A 23087-nucleotide genomic window follows, 5' to 3' on the forward strand; every position below is an offset into this window, starting at 1 on the left:
TCATTTCGCCTAGTAATTCCCTTCCTAGCTTTCCACTTCCTAGAGACATGAAAACATTTTCCCGCAAACAGACAAGAACAAAAATGTTCATAGCAGCTTTATTTACAATAACCCAAAACTGGAAACAATCCATTGTCCATAAAAGGGACTAAAGTGTGGTATACTCAGAACAAATTACTGATATATCCATGGATCTTACTAATGTGGTGAGGAAAAAGATAAGAGAGTGGACATACTATATGATTCCATTTATATGGAAGTTTTAGGAGAAAAACTAAGGTGAAAAAAATCAGAACAGTGGTAGTTGGGGAAATGGGGTAGAAAGATGAACTGGAAAGAGACAAGAGGCAAAGGGACAAAGGAAATGTTCTTTATCATAATAAAAGTGTGGGTTACATAGGCATAGCCATTTATCTGTATAGCTAAGATTTGTGCACTTCAATATACAGAAAAAAATTATGAGAAATCGAAATCTGAACAATGATTAGGTATTAGGTGATACTGAGGAATTATTAAAATTTTAGGGTGATTATGGTGTGGATGTTTGTTTTTAAAGCTTGCATTTCTTTAGGGTCATCAAATGAAATATTTCTAGAAGAAATGATAGGAGATCTGTGATTTGTTTCAAAATAATTCTGTGGCAGGTAGAGGAAGGGATGGAAAATGGGAGGGTATAAAAGAAATAAGAACGGCTGTAAAACTGTTTAGATAATGTAGTCAGATAATAGGTATTATTGGAGGGAGTCACCAAAATCTACTTTGATATATCTGAAATTTCCAAAATCAAAATTTTTTTTAATTTTTTAATGTTTATTTATTTTTGAGACAGAGAGAGACAGAGCATGAGCAGGGAAGGGGCAGAGAGAGAGGGAGACACAGAATGTGTCAGCTGTGCCGACAGCTCAGAGCCCGATGCAGGGCTCGAACTCATGAACTGTGAGATCATGACCCGAGCCGAAGTCGGTCGCTTAACTGACTGAGCCACCCAGGCGCCCCAAAATCAAAAATTTTTTAAAGAAATAAAGTATATATCCAAAATTGTGGGATATACATAAAGTAGTATTTAAAAAGACATTTATAGGGGCACCTGGGTGGTTCAGTTGGTTGAGCATCCGATTCTTGATTTCGGCTCAGGTCATGAACCCAGGGTTGTAGGATTAAGCCCTTCATTAGGCTCTGAGCGGACAGCACAGAGCCTGCTTGGGATTTTCTCTCTCTCCATTTCTCTGCCCCTTCCCTGCTTGCTCTCTCTCAAAATAAATAAATAAATACACATTTAAAAAAAATAAATAAAAAGACATTTTTTGTATTTAATATATACATCAAAAATGAAAGGAAGAAAATGAGTTAAAGGCTATAAAAACAGAATAAACCCTGGGGCGCCTGGGTGGCTCAGTTGGTTAAGCGTCTGACTTCAGCTCAGGTCATGATCTCACGGTTCATGGGTTTGAGCCGTGCCATTGGGTTCTGTGCTGACAGCTCAGAGCCTGGAGCCTGCTTCAGATTCTGTCTCCCTCTCTCTTTGCTTCTCCCCTACTTACACTCGGTCTCTCTCTCTCAAAAATAAACACACACATACACACACACAAAATTTTAAAACAGAATAAACCCCAAAGCAAAAATTAACAATAAAGACCAGAAATTAACAAAATAGAAATCTGCTAGAGAGAATTAAAATGGTCTTTTGAGGGACATATCACAAACATTATGCCAATAAATTTTTAAATGTATATGATGTTGAAACCTATCAAATTGTATACTTAAGTATGTGTAGTTTATTATACGTCAGTTATACTTCATTAACACTGTTTAAAAAAACAGGCATTTATCACAGTGCCAGATACTGATATTCTTCTAGTAGTATCTGTGATCAAGCTTTGGTTTCTGCAGGGTTAGTATGAATGATTAGGTTGGTGTCCAACTGGGTTAAGGTTTCAGCTATGACCCTTTTACTATTTTCCTAAAATTAAGTAAAATAAATACAATCCCCCAAAGTACATATGAAATAGACAAACTCTTAGGAAAAAAAATGTAACTCACCAAAAACAGAGGAAATAGAAAACCAACAGAATCAATAGTTAAAACTCCAGACCTGATGGTTTTACCAGTGAGTTCCAGCAAAATTCAGGGAATAAATAATATCGGTTTTACATCAAATAATTAAGACAACAGAAAAAGAGGGAACACTTTCAAATTCATTTTATAAGGCTAACATAGCTGTAATACTAAAACCTAACAGTATTACAGGTCACTCTCACTTATGAAATAAATGCAAAAATCCTAACTGGAATATTAGCAAACTGAAAGTCAAGTCTGGTTTTAGGTTTTAAAAAAGTCAATTGATTTGTATCCCATATTAATATTAAGGAACAAAAAGCATATTAAAAAAACATATGATATACATACAGGAAAAAACACTGTAAAAATTCAACATAAAAACTCAAATTAGAGGGATGGCTGGGTGATTCAGTAGGTTAACCGGTTTCACCAGCTGTGGGTTTGACCCCTATGTTGTGCTAACAGCTCGGAGCCTGCCTGGGATTCTCACTCTCTCCCTCTCTCTGTCCCCCTCGCCCGCTCGCTCTCACTCTCAAAATAAATAAACTTAAGAAAACACAACTCAAACTAGATACACATAGAAACAGTCTTCACCTGATAAAAAGTACCTATAAAAAAACTAACACAGACATTATATTTGGTTAAACTGTAAACCATGGTTAAGACAAAGAACAAGATACTGGTTCTCAGCCCAAGCCAATGCAGTGAGGCAAGAAAAAGATTCTTTTTAAAGATTAAAGGGTTAAGAAGGAACCAAACTGTCACTATCCACAGATACTGTGTTGTTGAAAATCTAAATGAATGTACAGAAAAATAAAAGATGAAGAGCTATGTAGGCTGCTGTGTGTCAAAAGCCAATACATCAGGAACAGAAAGTAAAACTTTAAAAAGGATGCCATCTACAAGTTTCAAAAAATATAAACTACCAGGAATAAATCTGACAAAAAATATGCAAGACTTTCATGAAGAAAATGATAAAATCTTAAACAAAGACACTTAAAAACTAAGTTGAAATTGTACCATGTTATTATGGGTGAGAAACCTCAGTTTTGTAAAGATGCTGATTCTCACCCAAACAGAAGCAAGAGACTCCCAATAAAAAGGCCAAAAGAATTTTTGTGAAACTTGGAAAGCAAATTCTAAAATGAATATGGATGTACAAAAAAGTCCAAGAATAGCCAAAACATTCTTGAAAGACCAGATGGGAGAAATTGCTCTAGGAGATATCAAAACACTATAAAACTACATGAATTAAGACAGCGTGACATGGGCACAAAATGCCAGGGGGTGATATTGCAGATTGACAGGGAAAGGAAATATTTTCAATGACTAATGCTGAGATAACAGTATGGGGGAAAAAAATGGAACTAGATAGGCATCTACCTTACACCGTTTATCTAAAAAACCCCCAAATTTTAAATAAACAGAAAAATATGAAAGCCAAAACTATAAAACCTTTAGAATACAGGAAAATATCCTTAGGACAGGAAAAATGTCCTTAGGACAGGAAAAAATTTTCTAAGGTACAAAAAAAATACCACAAAGAAAAGAACGCTAAATTCATGTACATTAAGAACTCTACTGAGATACCACAGAGAGAAGTGGGGGAAAACCAAGGTAAAACAGAAGGAGGTGTAGAAAGAATCACCATCTGGAATATATAAAGAATATCTATGAATCAATAAGGAAAAAGACAAATGATCCATTGGAAAAAATTGATCAAAAGACTTGAATAGCACTTCCCAGACTGAAAAGATGCTCAACTTCATTAGTAAGGAGAAAAATAACACACCGGATTAGCAAAACACAAACAGTCACTGAAAATATCCAATGTTGGTGAAAATGCAGAGCAGAAGCAATATTAACCATAGTTGTTCAAGTATAAATTGGTACACCTCTTGAGAAAACAATTCTGGTATACTACCGTACCTGGAACCCTGTCACACCCTACAACCCATCAATTCCATTTATAGACGTTTCTAGGCAGCCTAGGGCACTGCTTCTCAACCTAGGGTGATTTTGCTCCCAAGGGACATTTGGCTATATAGACATAGATAGACAGACTGACAGACAGACATAGAGAGGGGGGCGGGGAAGAGAGAGACATTTTTGGTTATCACAATTGGGGATGCTACTGGCATCGAATGGATTAAGAGGCCAGGGATGGTGCCTCCTACAACAAAGATTTATTCCACCCAATAGTCCCAAGATTGAGACCCTGCCCTAGAGAAACAAAACTTCATCTTTATAACTCCCATGTATTAACTGGTTCTAACTCATTTCCCTGTCAACAGGTTTCCTTTGACTCATCCTTTACAATCAAATGTAAGTGGTTTTCCTTAAAAGTAGAAAAATATCATCAACTTTCTTTGAAAGACCTCTATTAGCATCCCATTGCTATAGCACTTACAATTTATCTGGCCCTAGTAATCACCTGGAGAACAACAACAAAAATATCACACGCCCTACCTCCAGCCCCGGAAAATCCGATTCAAGAAGTCTGGGGAGGCACACAATAATTCACTTTTATTAATCACACAAGTGCTTCTAACGCATGTTGTCCAGGGACCACTCTTTAAAAGAGAATGATGTATACGAATAATGGGTTTAAACATGTAAACGGAGGCAAACAAGGGCCTTCACAAACAGCTCCCAACCTTCTTTGCTACCTTCATTTTCTTTTGCTGTCTCCTACACACTGTGCCCACAACAACTACTCTACCAAACGTGTACAGAATCTCTGCATTGAATGCTGTCTCCAACCCTTCTTTTTCACCTGGAAACTTCTACTCATTCTTTGAGACTCAACTCAAATCACAGAGCCCCTGTGAATCCTTACCTGAATACCTTAGTTACTTTCTCCTTAATGGCTCCACAATACTCTAGCCGTATTTCAATTTCTGTATTTACTATACTATATACTAATATACTATAGTTTTGTTGTCGTTGTTGTTGAGAAAGGGGGGGAGGGGCAGAGGGAGAAGGGGACAGAGGATCCAAGTGGGCCCTGCACTGAGAGCAGTGAGCCTGATGCAGGGGCTCAAACTCATGAACTGTAAGATCATGACCTGAGCTGAAGACAGACCCTCAACCAACTGAGCCACCCAGGTGCCCATAAATTATGTTTACATGTCTCTCTCGCCCTCTTGACCCTGTTAAAAAGAAATTTAGGAGTGTGTGTACATAGTCAGCTGTTACTGCATGATCCTGTCTTGAAAGCCCCAAACACTTGCCTCTTTACCACTTTATCTTGACAGATTTTATTCACCAACAGCCAGGACTACGGGAGAAGCTTTAATATTTAAGAAAATAACAAGCTTCCATTAACCATCAACTTTATAAAGAATCTCTGCAAGAACCTACCATGTTTGCTATTTTAAAATGGTTAGTAGGTACCTGAATTAAGCCATATTACCACGTTAACCTCATTTTTGCAGGTGAGAAGATCTATATATACAGGTAATTTCACAGCAATGAAAACCAGAATTCTAAACTGTTACTTCACTACGAGGTCAATGCCTTCAACCCTTCAACTCGGATCGAAGTTCAGTCTCTCAGCTTTATTTCTGAGGGATGCAAGGGGTAAACACACACACACGCGCACACGCACACACACACACACACACACACACACACACACACACACACAGAGAAAGCCCTCACAATCCAGAATAAATGTGAAGTACAGCCTCCTATTTTATCATCCCCAAAAGAAATGAATTGAGATAGTTCCAAGTCCAAAATTATGTTTTCTTTCAGATTTCAAAATTGTCTTTTTTTTTTGTAGTTTAAAATACCTTAGAGAATCATCTGGGCAGAATTTCTTAGATGCTAGGCTGGGTAAAGGTACCCAACAGACAACATTCAAAGGTCCCTATTATAACTGTACGCTGACTAATGGCTTCCGTGTCGCCTACCACGTTCATTCCACATTTTAGAAGCTGCCTTTACACCAGTGGGGAAAGGTAACATAACAGAGGATGAGAAACACTGCCAGAACATTTCAGGTTATGACACGTCCCATTTGCTTAACTCTAAAAGAAACCAGAGGGCTGATTAACTACCATTGCCTTGGCTCCTAGAAGGATTTTCCTCAACGGTTTTGACGGTGGTCACGCTGGTGTTGACAGAACCGACACTTGCTGTCCGAGAACTCTGAAGGACAGGTGTCTTGCTCCTTTCTTTTTTGATTTCCACCCTCCCGGTAGGCTCCTTCTGTGAACTATTAAGAAAGTCAAACAGCAGCTCATCATCAGGTTCTGACTTTTTTCTTCGAACAAACTGGGATGAAGGCCTAGGAACAGACGTGTTTTCAACAGAATGAGAGGTCTCCACTGATGTCCTCGATCCTACTTTCACATTTGCTGTGCCAGCTAAGAGAGTGGCTTTCTGATTTCTAATGTTATCAGCTGCTGAGGAAATATAAGCAGCTTTAGATCCAGTCTGATAAGTCAAATCTGTATTTTGCTGAAGTTCAGGATAGTCAGCATTTTTGTTATATGTGATATTGCCGGTGTTCTCTTTTCTACTGAGAGCTGTTGCAGCCCCTTGATCAACTCGATTTAAAAGATCTTCTGCCTTCCCAGCAAGATCAGCAAACCAGGACATGATGGTAGCAGAATAATCCTATTGGTGAACCTGTAAAAAGGACATAAAGTGGTCAGTATGGCATAACAGCAGAGCACAGCAGTGAAGACCAGGCTCCGGAGTCAGACAGTCCCGGACTGAAAGCCTAGCGCTGCCCCTTACTAGCTATGTAACCTTGTGCAAACGACTTCACTGAAACTGAGAACCTTTACCTGGAAAATGAGGAAAATAAGAGCATTCACATTATAGGACGGCTTTAAGATGAAGTAATCTATAAAAAAAACTCTGCAAAAGGCCTGACACACAGTAGACACTCATTTAATAGTTGCTATTACCATAATAATTACAGCTATCTCTACTGTTATAACTCCTATTTCAACAATAGGCAAATGTTACTGTAGCAAACGTAAGTAGCAAATAATCAATATAGTAAAATTCCAGCTCAACCAAATAAAAAGAATTCCCTGAAGTTTGTTTTAAGGTGCTAAAACTTGAAGAAACTTCTGATTGATACTAAATCTCCATGTTTAAATGCAGCAGTATTATGGATAATTTAGATGTGCACATATATAATCGGTCTAAAGTACACTTACAATAATATACATTCTCAGTACCTACTATGTGCACACTGGCTAAGTTCAGAATAAAAAAAAATGACTGCACAGCCATTTATTTGATAAATAGATCTGAGTACCTTTTGGTGTGCCAGAATGAATCGGAACGATGAAGTAATTAGTCCTTACAGATACAGAAGTGTACTAAAAAAGTCAACAACCATTTCTTGAATGTGCACATTGTGGTGCCTGGCATGCTCTTTCGTCATTAACTCTTTCTTGTTCTTAAACTTCACCTGAATGTCATGAGCTCCAAAACACAGTTCTCTTTCTCTCCATCTAGATTAGGTTCTATCATTCTCTGTTCGCATGCTAGGCTTTATTCTCACAACCTTCCATGTTTTATATGATTTTTTTTGTCTCTTCCTATTGGAAAGAGGAGGAGGGAAGTGGCTGGATGAAGGCCAGGTCTGTTTTGCTTACCACTGAATTCTCAGCACACAGCAGGCATCCGTAAATACTGCTGAATGTAGTTTGTATGTCAAATGCCATACAATCATTACCTTTATCACACATAATTTTCACAACCACATTACGTAGTAAGTAGCAATATTCTTTTTTCACAAACGGGGAAAAGACTTAGAAAGATCCCAGAGTTTCGATGGCAGCTTAGCAACTCAAATCTAAGTCAGCCAAACCCAGTTTTTTTTTTTAACCACTGCCTTTCCCATCTAGCCTCTCAGTAACTGAATAACCTCAAGAAGAAACTCACCCTCTAAACCTGTTCCTTACAAAATGGGACTATTATATACCCGTATATTTCACAGTTTATGTGACCTCAAATGAAAATGGAGGTGCAATGCTCTGTAACATATAAAACTCTTTACAGATGTCAAGTACTATTCTCAAGCAGACATTGGTGGCGATTGGGCGGCAAATGATCCTTACTAATTAAAGGAGTCAAAGCACACTTATTAACCCCCTATATCTTGCCTCCTATTTTAAAGTTAATGGGGCTTTAAAACAAAACCCTATGCCTTAATGTTGATTATCCAATTAAATACAAACAGCGGCACTTGCCCCACTGACAACTCCAGCGGACTTCAGAGGTGCAGTGCCCCCAAGTAATTAACTTCTCAGGCATTGCCCCAGGAAATGGCCACAGGGACGGAGATGAAGAGAGGGTGACAGTGCGTGGCCTGGGGATGGGTCCGCAGACAGCAGTGGCAGGGTCTGCTTCGAAGGCCAGGTGTCAACACAGAGGAAGGGAGGCTGGGGGTCAGTCGGTCGGTCCCAGGGACTTTGTCGTCAACAGATCTCAGGTAGGCGAGTACAGACCCCCGCTTCGCTCCCCACCCGCCAGGCTGAACCTCTGGAGGGGGAGGAGCTGCCACACCAGGCTGGGGGCGGGGGGCGGGGAGGGAGGAGAGGGCAGGGCACTAAACAATGCCGGCTGAGGCCCGAGGGGGCTCTCCTGCCCTCTCCTTCAGCCCCCCAAAAGCGCAGAGACCAGAGTCTCCGCTTAGGGGACGCCAACCCCGCGCCTACGGCCGTTAACGCCCTAGGCGGACCCGTCCGGCCCACTGGGCTCACGCTGCCGCCTCACCTGAGGACTCTGGAGCGGCTGCACCGCGGCCTCGTCGCCCGCCAGGGCCGCCCCCACCTCGGCAGCCGGCGGCGAGAGGGCCAGGCAGACGAAACCTGGTCCCGGCCCGGCCGCGGCCCCGCTCCTCTTCCGGGAGACGTGGAAGGGCGGCGAGGACCCCAAAACAGAGTGGCTTCCGAGCTGCCTGAGCGGCCCGGGACCGACAACAGCCACCTGGAGGCGACTCAGGCGGTGGCGCCGGCGGCTGCGGGGGCCTCGCTCTTGGCCACGCCCTTCTTCCGCCTGGTGCGTGCGACGTAGCTCTCCTCCCTTGGAGGACGACGGTCTGCACGCGGCCGGCATAACATTGTAGGCCACGCCCCCCAGGGGGGCGGGACCCTGGGCGGCACCGCGGGGTGACTGAGGCGGTACCCCGCCTGGAAGGAATTTGAGGCCTGAGTTGGGCGGGGCGTGAGACCTAGGTGGACCCCCAGCCTTCACCTTTCCCTCTTCCCCTGCCAGTTTTTAGGGTAAGGATGCTGAGGACCCAGGGCAGGAGATGGGAATACAGAAAACAAGACCCCTGAGTTCCTGGAGATTCCTTTCTAGTGGCAGAGACGGATTTTAAATAAACCAATGACTGAACAAGACGATTTTTAAGAACGCTATCAAAGTTGTACAGACAAAAAGGGAGAAGTGACTGGAGGTGGAGGAAACACTTTAAATGGTGTGATCTCTCTGAAGAGGTGACCTTTAAGCCGAGACCCAAACGGTGGAAAAGACCCATAATGGGTCTTTCCATACAGCAATATTGTAGTTATGTTATGCATACAGTTCCTAGAATACTTGAAAATAGTCTAAAATCCACACTCAATAAAATACTCAGCTCCTGCTATGGTGCACAGGATTGGGCTAATCTGGCTCTAACTGTTGACAAGCCTACAACAATAGTCCCATACATCCCCATTTTCAGGTTGAGGAAACTAAGGCTCAAAGAGGTTAAGTAGCTTGTCTAAAATCATCTGTCTTAATGAGGAGTCCACAGTTCTCGAAAGCTTGTGCCCTTAGACTCAGTGTTTTATATTCTCCAATGGAATATTGGGAGTGATTACAATTCCTGTTTCTCTTCTTCCCAAGTCAGGTTCAGCCCAGGCTAGTGAATGGAAACACTTTCAGCAGCAGCTGGAAGGACTAATAACAATATCTAACAGTTTCTGAGCCCTTATTAAGTGCAGAATACGGTTATGCATCGGATGTGCCTCACCTCATTTAATTCTTGGAAGGCAGCTATGCTCACCACTATGCCACCAACGCTCACCTCATTTAATTCTTACAACAACTGTAAGGAAGGTGCTGTTGTTATCCTGTGATAGGTGGTCTTGTTCTCAGGTTTTATGTAGCTTTTCCTGGTAAGGATTATACATCACTACCTGTTGCCAGGTGGTTGCAATGTTTTCTGTAGGAGGAGTGTCCTTTCTAGCCTCCCTGAGGTCAAGCCTGATCCTGTGACTTGCTTTGGCCAATGAAATGTGAACAGAAGGCCTTTCACCACATCTGTGCAAAAGTGTTAAGACCCATTATATTTCTATCAGCTCTCTTGATCCTTTTCCTCTCTCATGAGAATGGCTAGTCCAGTTAGGGCTTCTCCCTCCCCCTGGGACTTGGAAAGAAAAAGATGCGAAGCAGCCCACATCTAACACATTACAGGAGTGAAAAATAAACCTTCACTTTTATTTATTTATTTAAAATTTTTAAATGTTTATTTTTGAGAGAGAGAGAGAGAGAGAGAGAGAGAGAGAGAGAGACAGGATGAGCATGGGAGAGGCAGAGAGAGAGAGTGGGAGACACAGAATCCGAAGCAGGCTCCAGGCTCTGAGCTGTCAGCGCACAGACCGACGCAGGGCTCAAACTCATGAACCGTAAGGTCATGACCTGAGCTGAAGTCAGAGACTTAACCGACTGAGCCAGCCAGGTGCCCCATCCTTTGCTTTGAGGTGGCACTGAGATTTGGCACTGTATCTTACACAGCCTTAACTAATGAGATTAAGAGAGAGATTAAGACAGACAGCCTTAACTAACACATAACCCCCTCTTATAGATGAAGACACTGAGATTCAGAGAGATTTAGTTACTTTCCCACAGTCACTGTATGGTACCTGCTGGATAGCTTGTTTGTGCAAGCATACCCTGAATGCCCCTGTTAATCACTATCTTGAAAATGTAGAAATCTTTTCCTTTGTCCATATTGCTATCAAGCAGGATGTGCAGCAGAATGTATTGTTCAGTGTTCAAGGTCAGGGGCATTGGGGGTGGCCAACCCAGAGTGTCTCCCTTATAACAAAGATTGTCCAGAACGACCCAACACTAATATCATCCTCAGTGGGGAAAAACTGAGAGCTTTCCCCCCAAGGTCAGGAACAAGACAGGGATGTCCACTCTAGCCACTGTTATTCAACATAGTATTGGAAGTCTTAGCCTCTGCAATCAGACAACACAAAGAAATAAAAGGCATCCAAATTGGCCAGGAGGAGGTCAAACTTTTCCTCTTCGCAGATGATATGATATTCTATATGGAAAACCCAAAAGATTCCACCAAAAAACTGTTAGAACTGATTCTTGAATTCAGCAAAGTTGCAGGATATAAAATCGATGCACAGAAATCGGTTGCATTCCTATACACCAACAATGAAGCAACAGAAAGAGAAATCAAGGAATTGATCCCATTTACAATTGCACCAAAAACCATAAAATACCTAGGAATAAATCTAACTACAGAGGTGAAAAATCTATACATGGAAAACTATAGAAAGCTTATGAAAGAAATTGAAGAAGACACAAAAAAATGGAAAAAAGATTCCATGCTCCTGAATAGGAAGAACAAATCTTGTCAAAATGTCAATACTACCCAAAGCAATCTACATCAAATCCCTATCAAATCTACAATCCCTATCAAAATAACACCAGCATTCTTCACAGAGCTAGAACAAATAATCCTAAAATTTGTATGGAAAGGGCAACCGACAGAATGGGAGACATATTAGATAAAGGTTAGGATCCAAAATCTATAAAGAACTTATCAAACTCAACATCCAAAAGACAAATAACCCAGTGAAGAAATGGGCAAAAGACATGGATAGACACTTCTCCAAAGAAGGCATCCAGATGGCCAACCGACACATGAAAAAAAAAGGCTAAAAATCACTTATGCTCAGGGAAATACAAATCAAAACCACAATGAGCTACCACCTCACCCCTGTCAGAATGGCTAACATTAACAAGTCAGGCAACAACAGATGTTGGCGAGGATGCGGAGGAAGCGGATCCCTTTTGCATTGTTGGTGGGCATGCAAGCTGGTGCAGCCGCTCTGGAAAACAGTATGGAGGTTCCTCAAAAAGTTAAAAATAGAACTACCCTATGACCCAGCAATTGCACTACGAGGCATTTATCCAGGGGGCCACTGAAAATCGCTAAGTTAAGGTGCTGTGATGTAAAAACTCGTTGCATGTAGATCCCAGCAGCGGATGCTTTGTCCAGTCGGCTGCTCCTGGGCTCCCTATATGTAAATTACCCCAGTAAACCTGTGTCCCAATCGCTGTCTCCAGGTCTCTCCTCTGACCTCACCAGACCGTCACCTACCCTAAGCTTAGAGCCTGCTGGGGTGCAGCTGCACAGTCACACAGGGAGTGAGTAGTATGTCTGGGACTCAAGCCAGGTTAGTGCTTTTAAACATTGAAGGGGCTGGGGCGCCTGGGTGGCGCAGTCAGTTAAGCGGCCGACTTCAGCCAGGTCACGATCTCGCGGTCCGTGAGTTCGAGCCCCGCGTCCGGCTCTGGGCTGATGGCTCGGAGCCTGGAGCCTGCTTCGGATTCCGTGTCTCCCTCTCTCTCTGACCCTCCCCTGTTCATGCTCTGTCTCTCTCTGTCCCAAAAATAAATAAACAAACGTTGAAAAAAAAATTAAAAAAAAAACACAAAACATTGAAGGGGCTGAGGATTAAAGAAGTTGAAGCAGAGCCAAATCTCCATGTCAATTAGCAGCAGGCAGGCCCCCAGAAAAATGTTTCAAGAATTTTTACATATACTCCCTGAGACAGTCAGCATATAGAGACCTTCCACCCAGAAGTCCTTGAAACCAGGCTGGATTAGCCAGAGAAACGGCACAACCAAGAGAGAGAGGTCACAGCCTTGTCCAGTAGGTAAGAAAATGTGCTCTTTTCTTTTCCCTTCCTCCCTGCCCTCATGCCACCAGAGGAGCTAACTCCTCAAAACAGAAGGGAGAGAAGGCATGTGAGGACCGGACGGAGACCTCAGCCTCCACTCTAAGCCTCTAGTGCAACCAAGCTAGTCTGCTCTAGGGGGAGCAGGGAGGGTGCTCCTCCAGGGAGGAGAACTTGGAATCGAGTTTAAGAATAAAGTTTTAGGGGCGCCTGGGTGGCGCAGTCGGTTAAGCGTCCGACTTCAACCAGGTCATGATCTCACGGTCTGTGAGTTCGAGCCCCGCGTCGGGCTCTGGGCTGATGGCTCAGAGCCTGGAGCCTGTTTCCGATTCTGTGTCTCCCTCTCTCTCTGCCCCTCGCCCGTTCATGCTCTGTCTCTCTCTGTCCCAAAAATAAATAAACGTTGAAAAAAAAAAAATTTTTAAAAAAAAGAATAAAGTTTTAAATGACCAGAGCTGTAATGTGACTTGGGGAATGGTAGAGTCAGGAACTCAGCAAATCCCGTCCCCATCAATGGCAATGATGAGATTATACAAAACTGTGACAAAAATCATTTCAATTCCCTGGAAATCAATCAAAGGCATAGCACAAATTAAGAAGTATTTATTCAAGAAAAGTCACTAAACTTTTGGTAGGAAGACTGAGGGTGTATGACATTTTAGCCCAGAGAGATGCCCAAACTCCCACCGAAGGTCCATGGAGATTGTTCTACCACGGCTGGGAAAGCTGGGAAACCAGCAGCTTTGTGCAGGAGAGGGCAACTTGGTTTGGAGTGGAGCCAGAAAAGCCTCATGACCCAGGGGAAGCCTCCGTTTGGAACTCCAACATTGCAGCTGCCCAAGGTTGCAATAGTGATTGAGCCAACAACTGACAAGAAAGCCTCCTAGAAGTTTAGCAGGGAGATCCAGGTAACGAGGCAGCCATAACGGACTTTGATAAGCTCCCACCTACTCTGGGGGTCTGGGAGGAGGCTGTTTGCAAGGCTGTGTGAGCTCAGGAGAATCTTGAGAGAGCCTGGCTCTCTTATCCTGGCTCAATACAAAGCCTTGCACAGATACAGAGGAGACACTAGAAAGCCCAGTAGAATAAAAGATGGGGCAGGCGACTTGTACACTGCCTGACTTTTGAGGGACTCATCACATACAGGGGGATAAGAATAAAGGTTGATGCCACATCAGGAACAATAAAGGACAGAAGGCAGTGGGATGGCGTATTTGATGGGCCAAAGGAGAAAAAAAACTGTCAAACAAGAATTCTTTAACAAAACTACCCTTCAAAAATGAAGTCAAATGAGGACATTCCCAGATGAACACTGAGAGAATTTGTGGCTAGTAGATCTGCCTTAGAGAAATAAATACTACATAATAATATATAATATGTACTAAATATTAAAGGAAATCCTGCAACCCAAAGGGAATGATACCAGGTGATAACTCGAATCTAAGTGAAGAAATTAAACAGAGCTGAATGTTAAATACTAGGACAACTCTGTCTTAATAAGTTCTAGAATCAGGCAAGATCGTCTCAAAGAAACTATCATTCAGAAGAAAAAGTGGGATCTCCTACAAATCGAAAGTGTAGTTGAAGAGAATGAATGGAAGAAATTGAATTTATTTCCTTGCGGTGCCCCAAGTGAGTTAAGATTTCCTAATAAACTGGATACGCTAACATCTCAGAGTGTTTGCCTCCCCCAGATGTAAAAATATAAGCTCCTTGTGGGGAGTGACTCCCCTTCTGTGTCTCCCACCTGACTAGCATCACACAGCTGTTTCTTCCACCCTATTCTTCTGCTTCATAGCATTTACACAAGAGTGGTTACGTGAAGGAGGGCAGGGATTGTCTGTCTTGTCTGTGGCTGTATCGTCAAAGCATGGTGGATGGTCTGACATATTGAGTAACGAATGAATAGTAATGTACGAGTTGAGACAGCATGGGAAAGAGGCAGAAATGGGATGATCTGGATTCTTACGTGACTATCGATTAGTTTCAAGTGTCTTAATCTCTGGCTCTCAATTTTATCAGAAAATAATTGTATCAGACTATAATGAACTAGAATATATTTAGGCTGAACGTAAGAAGACCTTTGTTCTGATCGTAGTTTTATTCCTAGCTGTGTGAGCTTCAGCAGATTGTCCCACTTCCCAGGCTTCATTTTTGAGATGAATAATTGAACCGGGATTGGTGGTCCTAAGTTTGCAACCTCAATTAATTGCTTTTGTTTTGTTTGTTTTGTTTGGGCCATAAGCCAAATGTTTAATTTAAAATCCCACAAACATACACTCATGTTGTGTTAACGAGAGTGTGGAGAAATAGATATTCTTACATATTATTAACAGATATGTAAATTGATACAACTTCTATGGGGGGAGGCAATGTGGAAATGCATGTCAAAATTGAAAATGCATGAACCACTTACAGAGTTTGATATCCACCTGGGAAAAAAATGAATCTGGGGGCACCTGGGTGGCTCAGTTGGTTGAGCATCAACTCTTGATATCGATTCAGGTCATGATCCCAGGGTCGTGGGATGGAGCTCCACATCAAGCTCTGTGCTGCGCATGAACCTGCTTAAGATTCTCTCTCTTTCTCTCTCTCTCCCTCTGCTCCTCCCCTGCTCATGCTTGCGGGGGCACATGAGTGCACACATGCATGCATGTACACTCTCTTCCAAAAAAAAAATAATAATAATGAATCTTATCCCCTTTCTTTAAAAAAATTTTTTTTAATGTTTATTTATTTTTGAGAGAGACGGAGACAGAGTGTGAGCAGGGGAGGGGCAGAGAGAGAGGGAGACACAGAATCCAAAGCAGGCTCCAGGCTCTGAACTGCCAGCACAGAGCCTGATGTGGGGCTCAAACTCACAAACTGAACTGTGAGATCATAACCTGAGCCGAAGTTGGATGCTTAACTGACTGAGCCACCCAGGCGCCCCATTTTTAAAAAAATTTTTAATGTTTATTTTTGAAGGAAAGAGAAATAGACACAGTGTGAGTGGGAGAGGGGCAGACAGAGAGGGAGACACAGAATCTGAAGCAGGCTCTGAGCTATCAGCACAGAGCCTGATGAACTCACAAGCTGTGAGATCATGACCTGAGCCCAAGTCAGACGCTTAACTAACTGAGCCACCCACGCGCTCCTCTTATCCCCTTTCTACAGACCGAATGTTTGTGTACCCCCCAAATTCATATATTGAACTTATTTTTTTTAATGTTTATTTTGAGAGCTAGAGCACAGCAGGGGGAGAGGCAGAGAGAGAGAGAGAGAGAGAGAAACTGAGCTGTCAGCACAGAGCCTGATGCAGGGATTGAACTCAAACTGCGAGATCATGACCTGAGCAGAAATCAGAAGCTCAACGGACTGAGCCACCCAGGCCCCCATATATTGAAATTCTAATCCCTAACGTGATGGTATTTGGAGGTGGGGCCTTTAGGAGGTGATTAGGTGATGAGAGCAGAGCCCTCATGAATGGGATTATTGACCTTATAAAACAGTCCCCTTGCCGCTTCCACCATGTAAGATTATAGTAACAAGATAGCCACCTATGAACCGAGAGCAGATTCTCACCAGACACTGAATCTACTAGTGCCTGGACCTTAGACTTCCCAGCCTTCAAAACTGTCAAGAGTAAATTTCTGTTTTTTATAAGCCACCCAATCTTAGTTTCTTTGTTATAGCAGCCCAAATGGACTAAGACACTCCTACTTTTAAAATCAGTTCCAAAAGGGGCACCTGGGTGGCTCAGTTGGTTAAGCATCTGACTTTGGCTCAGGTCATGATCTTGCAGTTTGTGGTTTGGAGCCCTGCATCGGGTTCTGGTTCAGATTCTGTGTCTCCCTCTCTCTCTACCCTCCCCTGCTCGTGCTCTATCTCTCACTCCTCTAAAAAATAAACATAAATAAATAAATAAATAAATAAATAAATAAAAATAAAATCAGTTACAAAACAGATCAAACTGTGAAATGGAAAATAATAAAGCTTCTACAAGAAAACAGAACATCTTTATGATCTTGAGGCAGACAAAAAAACCCTTTATAAGACACACACACAAAATACTAACTATGAAAGAAAATACTGATAACTTGGGCTTTGTTAAAATTAAGAATTTCTTTTCATCAAAAATTAAGAGGGCAAAAAGATAGCCAAAGATTAGGAAGAGATATTTACAACACATACATTTGAAAAGGATTTGTATCCCACAATACATAAAGCTCTCTTACAAACCAATAAAAAGGAGCAATCGACCTAACAAAAACGGACTAATCTCTTAAATAAGCACTTCACAAGAGAAAATATATAATTGGCCAAAAGCACATGAAAAAGCTATTAGTCATCAGACAAATCACAGTGAAATATCTTTATACAGCCGCTAGAATGGTTAAAGTGTAAAAAGATGGGCAATATCAAGTACTGATGAATTAATGGAGTTGCTAGAACACGCAGGCATTTCTGACAGAAGCGTAAGTGATAGAAGCACTTTGGAAAACTTGGCCTCTGTTTATTAAAGCTAAACATAGGTCTGTCACCAGCTAGACCCCAAGACTTGACCTTTACTGCCCACCTGCTGGTACTGACCTTTGTCTTACACTTTTCCATAAACTCTTCTTTCTGGCTTACTTCTAAACTCAGGCAAATGAAAGCTGAAACCACCCCTCAGGTGGTAGTGACCGCCGTGATAAGACCTCCCGCTGGCCAAGACCACCCAGGCCTTTTGAGCTAAACCCCCGACTCATGCCTACTGAGAGGGACCACGGAGTGACCCCTGGAATGATTGGCAATTACTTTTACCTTATTAGAATACTAAAATCTCCACCCAAGGAGGAAGCCTCAGTCTCATTTACATAACATGCAATGTGTGTGTTGGCATGTTTCTTTAAGTCACGTGCGTGACCTTATGCCTACCTCTACATGCAATGACAAGTCTTCCCTACCTAAATATTCATCCCAACCCTAAATAAAAGGCACCCATTCACTTTCTGTCAGGGAGTCAGTCACGGCTTTGGAAGCTATTCCCTATGACCCCCTTCTTTGCTGCAAATAAAGTTTACTTTGTGCGCCAACCCCACCTGGTGTATCTGTGACTCACCAAGGAGCAAACACACGTTGGTTCGGTTACAGGTCTAGCTTATAATCTGGTGAAAAACACGTACAATGAAAACCGAGAAACTATAACTACGTGCCACAACATGGATGAATCAGACAGAGTTGTGTTAAAGACGTGGTGTTGAGTTAAAAGAAGCCAGTCCAAAGACTACATATTTATAATTCCATTTCTATGAAGATCAAGGAGAGGCAAAGCTAACCTCTGATTACAGAAGTTATAATAATAGTTACCTTGGGCGAGGGGGCCAGATATTGACTAGGAGTGGTGGGGATGGAGGTTCCCAGGGTGCTGATAATGTCTGCATCTGGAGTTTGGCGTTGAGAATACGTGTGGATACACATGTAAATAGTCTTCATTAAACACTGTGCACTTGTTAATTTTTCTTGCATATATGTTATATCTCAATTAAAGCAATTTAAAAAAATACACATACTTGGGGCACCTGGGTGGCTCAGTTGGTTGAGCATCCGACTTCGGCTCAGGTCATGATCTCACAGTCTATGAGTTCGAACTCCGCGTCGGGCTCTGTGCTGAGAGCTCAGAGCCTGGAGCCTGCTTCGGATTCTGTGTCTCCCTCTCTCTCTGCCCCTCCCCCACTCATGCTCTGTCTCTCTCTGTCTCTCAAAAATAAAGATTAAAAAAAGTTTAAAAAAAGATTACTACCTCGGACCACACATAAAGATGTCAGGGGCACCTGGGTGGCTCAGTCAGTTGAGCATCCAAATTCAACTGAGGTCATGATTTCAAGGCTCGCAAGTTTGAGCCCCACATCGGGCTCTGTGCTGACAGCCCAGGGCCTGGAGCCTACTTCAGATTCTGTCTCTGTCTCTGTCTCTCTCTCTCTCTCTCTCTGCTCCTCCCCTGCTCACACTCTGTCTCTCTCTCAAAAATAAATAAAGATTAAAAAAAAATTTTAAATACACATACTCTTTAGGAAGGTAATTCCACTTTTAGGAAATTATACCACAGATATGCTTACACACATGCAAAATGACATATACAGAGTTATTAATTACAATATTGCTTATATAATAGCAAATACTGGAAATAAGTTAAATGTCCGTTGATTTAAAAATCTTGGTACACTCATCTGACAGAATGTTACACACCTGTTTTGAAGAACTGCTCACACGAGGCTCCTGGGTGGCTCAGTCAGTTAAGCGTCCAACTTCAGCTCAGGTCATGATCTCACAGTTTGTGGGTTTGAGCCCCGCATTGGGCTTTGTGTTGACAGCTCAGAGCCTGGAGCCTGCTTTGGGTTCTGTCTCATTCTCTCTCTGCCCCTCCCCTACTCACGCTGTGTGTGTGTGTGTGTGTGTGTGTGTGTGTGTCTTTATGTCTCTCAAAAATAAATAAATGTAAAAAAAAAAAGAAAAAAAAAAAGAAAAACCACATACACATACAGAAGCTCTTAAGGAGCTGTGAGAGCTGAACAATGTACAAAAAATCTGAAAGGAAAAAAGTATGTTCATATATGCTATCATTTGTATAAAATATCCTTTTGTGTGTGTGTGTGTGTGTGTGTGTGTGTATAAAATATCTTTTAAGGGTAGAATCTATCTCTTGAAGGTCACTTTCTTTGCCTCCTGGGAGGAACTTGCCTGGGCATCAGGGGTGAAAGGGTGGTTTATTCTTTGATGAATCCTCTTTTTTTTTCTTATTTAAAAATAATTTTTTAATGTTTATTTTTGAGACAGAGAGAGACAGAGCATGAATGGAGGAGGGTCAGAGAGAGAGGGAGACACAGAATTCGAAGCAGGCTCTGAGCTGTCAGCACAGAGCCAGACGTGGGGCTCGAACTCACGGACCATGAGATCATGACCTGAGCCAAAGTCAGATACTTAACTGACTGAGCCACCCAGGGGCCCCTCAATGAATCCTCTTTTGTACGTACCCTTTGGCCTCTGTGCCGTGAGAAACCATTATTTTGTGAAAATAAATAACATTAGAAAAAAGAAAATAAATAACATTAATTTTTTTAAACTTTGAGTACTGTAGGAGGCTACATGCACTCCCCACGTCTTTGTGGTCCTGCCTCTTGGCATCACATTATATTCTTCATTTCCATCACCTGCCCAGCACCTAGGAATTTTGTGACCCTCACTTGAAAGGTCCTGTGTTCTTCAGCTCCTGGGTTCTGTGGTTCCACGTCCTTGTCGAAAAGATCTGAAGGATAAAATCTGTGCATTTTCATCTTCCAGCAGCAGGAGGCACTGAGTACTTAAAATATACATATGTCTATTTGTACATATGTATATTCTGTCTGGATTGACAAGTAAAAGGAGGATTGCTGTGTTCTTTTGTTTATGGAGCACAGAATGTAATTTTTCTATGAACTGACCCTGAATGATGCACAGGAACTTCATGTTCCCACACTTTTTTGGAAGTTCCTTCAGATGTGACAGGCCAATTCTATTTTCCATGCCATCTGGAATGCTAAGCTGCTCTGAGCCCCTAATGAAACTTCCTAGGCCCCCATCTATGCCCCTCCTTAACCTGTCTCTGTCCCTGCTAAGAGGCCCCCAAACCCCATATGACTCTATGTCAGCAGCTGGGCCGGGTAGAGAAAAGGCTATAAGTTGCCCTGGAAACAGCACACGCCTGGGCATCAACAAACAGCATTTTGTGCTTTACTTTGGCATCATGGACAACCCTATCACTCAGGGCCTCAGGTTCCTTAGATGTAAAATGGGTCATTAGTGGTTTTTAAGGTATATGGGAGTGATCATTATACATAGAATTCTTTCTTTAAGGGGAATCCTATGTCTACAACCCATATATAAGATACATCAAAGTGGAGTAGTCCTGATTAAGGAGTGTGGATGAAGAGCATCAATCAGCATGGGAAAGAGGGGACCCAGAGCCCCACCCAGTCATTCCCTGCACTCCATCAAGAATCTGCTGAGATAACCCAGAGGAGCCCTGAGGGAGTTAAATGTGTTTGCACTCAGCACCAAGTAATCTCCAAGTGCCTTCCAGCTCTGAGATGCTGGGATTCTGCGGACTCAGGAGAAACTTCCCCCTCCCTTAGCTAAATAGAAGAATTTCAATTGAAGGCCTTTCCAAGAATAAAGATTATTACCAGAGATAAATTTTATCTGAGTGTCCTATGTATATGGCAGGGCAAACATCTAGTTACCTAACATCTGTGTTTTTTATTGCCTCATGAAGCACATTCCTTCCCTTGAAGTCCCGGGAACCCTGCCCTCCTCTCCTTACTTAGGATGGAAATACACACCTCATTTTGCCTGACTGTCTTTGGAATTCCCTTGTCTGCGTGGATTCCCCATACATATGCAATGAAACTTAATTTTCTCCTGTTGATTTCTCATGTCAAGTTGAATCTTAGCCCAGCCAGCAGGACCTTGTAAGGGACAGGAATTGCGTGCCTTCCCGACAGAACTGAATTGTGAGTCTCTCTGAATTCACATGTTGAAGCCTGACCCCACTGTGACTGTACTTGGAGACAGAGCCTAGGAGAAGGTAGTGGAGGTCAAATGAAGCCATGAGTGGGGCCTGTTAAGTAGGATTAGTGGGCTTTGAGGAGATACCAGAAGGCTTTCCCCTCCCCGCTAAGTAAGAACACAGTGAGAAGACCCTATCCTGTTTCTCGTCCATTTACCTGCTGGATTTAGCATCCGTCCATGTTTCTTGACTGAATTAATTACTGCCAGGTGATGATTTGATGATTCTTTCACTCCTCCCACATTTACCAGGTACCATTCCACCACAGGAAGTGCTTTTCTCTCTTCTCACTCGCTGGATTCCTGTTTCAGGTGATGGAATGCAATCTGTTACTCTCACTAATTGCTTTCCAAATTGCCCTAGAATCTGGCTTCTTTGTCCCTTTGAGATGTCACCCTCAGTAGAGCACGTCCTTGCTTTCTGACACCACAGCATGTTTCAGGCTCAGTATATACCTCCTGTACCTCACTCCTAGAGTAAGTAACTTCTCCAAGGGTCCCTTGTTCATGTTGCCAGGGGGAAAAGAAGGCGTTTAGAAACCAAGATCTGAGTGCTGAGTTTGTTCATTGTTACTTGCTGTCTATTTCTATATCCATCTTTTGTTTTGCAAACCATGAGTTTAGCGATGCCCCCAATTCCAATCCAACACCACAAGGTTCATTCTAGATTGATCCCTTTTAAGACTGGTTAACTCTCTTTCCTGATAATGAGAAGCCTGCTTCCCATTACCCATTACCCTCAACGTATTTATGTATTTGCTCAATCCCACTTCACGTACCTGATCTCCCAGTTCTGCTTTGCCACTGGCCAACTTAGCCACCTTCCCTTCTGAGGCCCCAACTGCCAGGCCACTGACCTGCTGGGCCTCTTACCTTCTTTGAGCCCTGACTATTGCTGGGGTACCTCCAGACCTGGCTGTCTTCCTCACCTGACACTGCCCAATCACTTTTCAGTGGGATTCTTAGGGAACGGAGCAAAGAAGGAACATGGGGAGCCCATATGAATATTTCACATAAATATAAAACAAAATTAAATTAAAAATAGAAATCTCTCAAATCAGAAGCGAAAATGAAATAAAATGTGTGTATTGAGTTGTGGCATTACCACACAGACAGAAGCTATTTCAAGTGACTTTAAAACAAAATAATTTGGGGGCGCCTGGGTGGCTCAGTCGGTTAAGCGTCCGACTTTGGCTCAGGTTATGATCTCGTGGTTTGTGAGTTCTAGCCCCGCGTCGGGATCTGTGCTGACAGCTCGGAGCCTGGAGCCTGCTACGGATGCAGTGTCTCGCTCTCTCTCTGCCCCTCCCCTGCTCACGCTCTGTCTCTCTCTGTCTTAAAAATAAATAAAACATTAAAAAAAATAATTTGACTGCACATTCTCATAGATACACATCCTAAGAACAAAAAAGAACTGCAAGAAAACTTAAACAGGTTTTAGTAACGATCCAGAAATTCTACTCCTTAGTGTACCAGGAGTCACGAAAACATGTCCACACAAAACCTGTGCACGACTGTTTA

At 42.5% G+C, this 23087-nt stretch overlaps 1 protein-coding gene across 2 annotated transcripts in view; it reads right to left on the minus strand.

Moving 5' to 3' along the window:
- Nucleotides 1-23087, minus strand: part of GOLGA5 (golgin A5) — a 66130-nt gene that overhangs the window by 24731 nt on the left and 18312 nt on the right. Inside the window, exons 1-2 of one of the 2 annotated variants that reach the window (XM_025919534.2) lie at nucleotides 8806-9013; nucleotides 6123-6696 (exon numbers count right to left, since the gene is read on the minus strand). In XM_025919534.2, coding sequence (XP_025775319.2) covers nucleotides 6123-6666 — 544 coding nt within the window. In that variant the 5' untranslated portion in view covers nucleotides 6667-6696; nucleotides 8806-9013. Of the gene's footprint in view, nucleotides 1-6122; nucleotides 6697-8805; nucleotides 9014-23087 lie in introns of those variants that run through there. The other variant, XM_086708948.1, reaches the window with a different exon arrangement.

The sequence above is a fragment of the Puma concolor genome, chromosome B3, assembly GCF_028749965.1.
Source record: "Puma concolor isolate L17-30 chromosome B3, mPumCon1.1.hap2, whole genome shotgun sequence".
NCBI classification, from domain to species: Eukaryota; Metazoa; Chordata; class Mammalia; order Carnivora; family Felidae; genus Puma; species Puma concolor.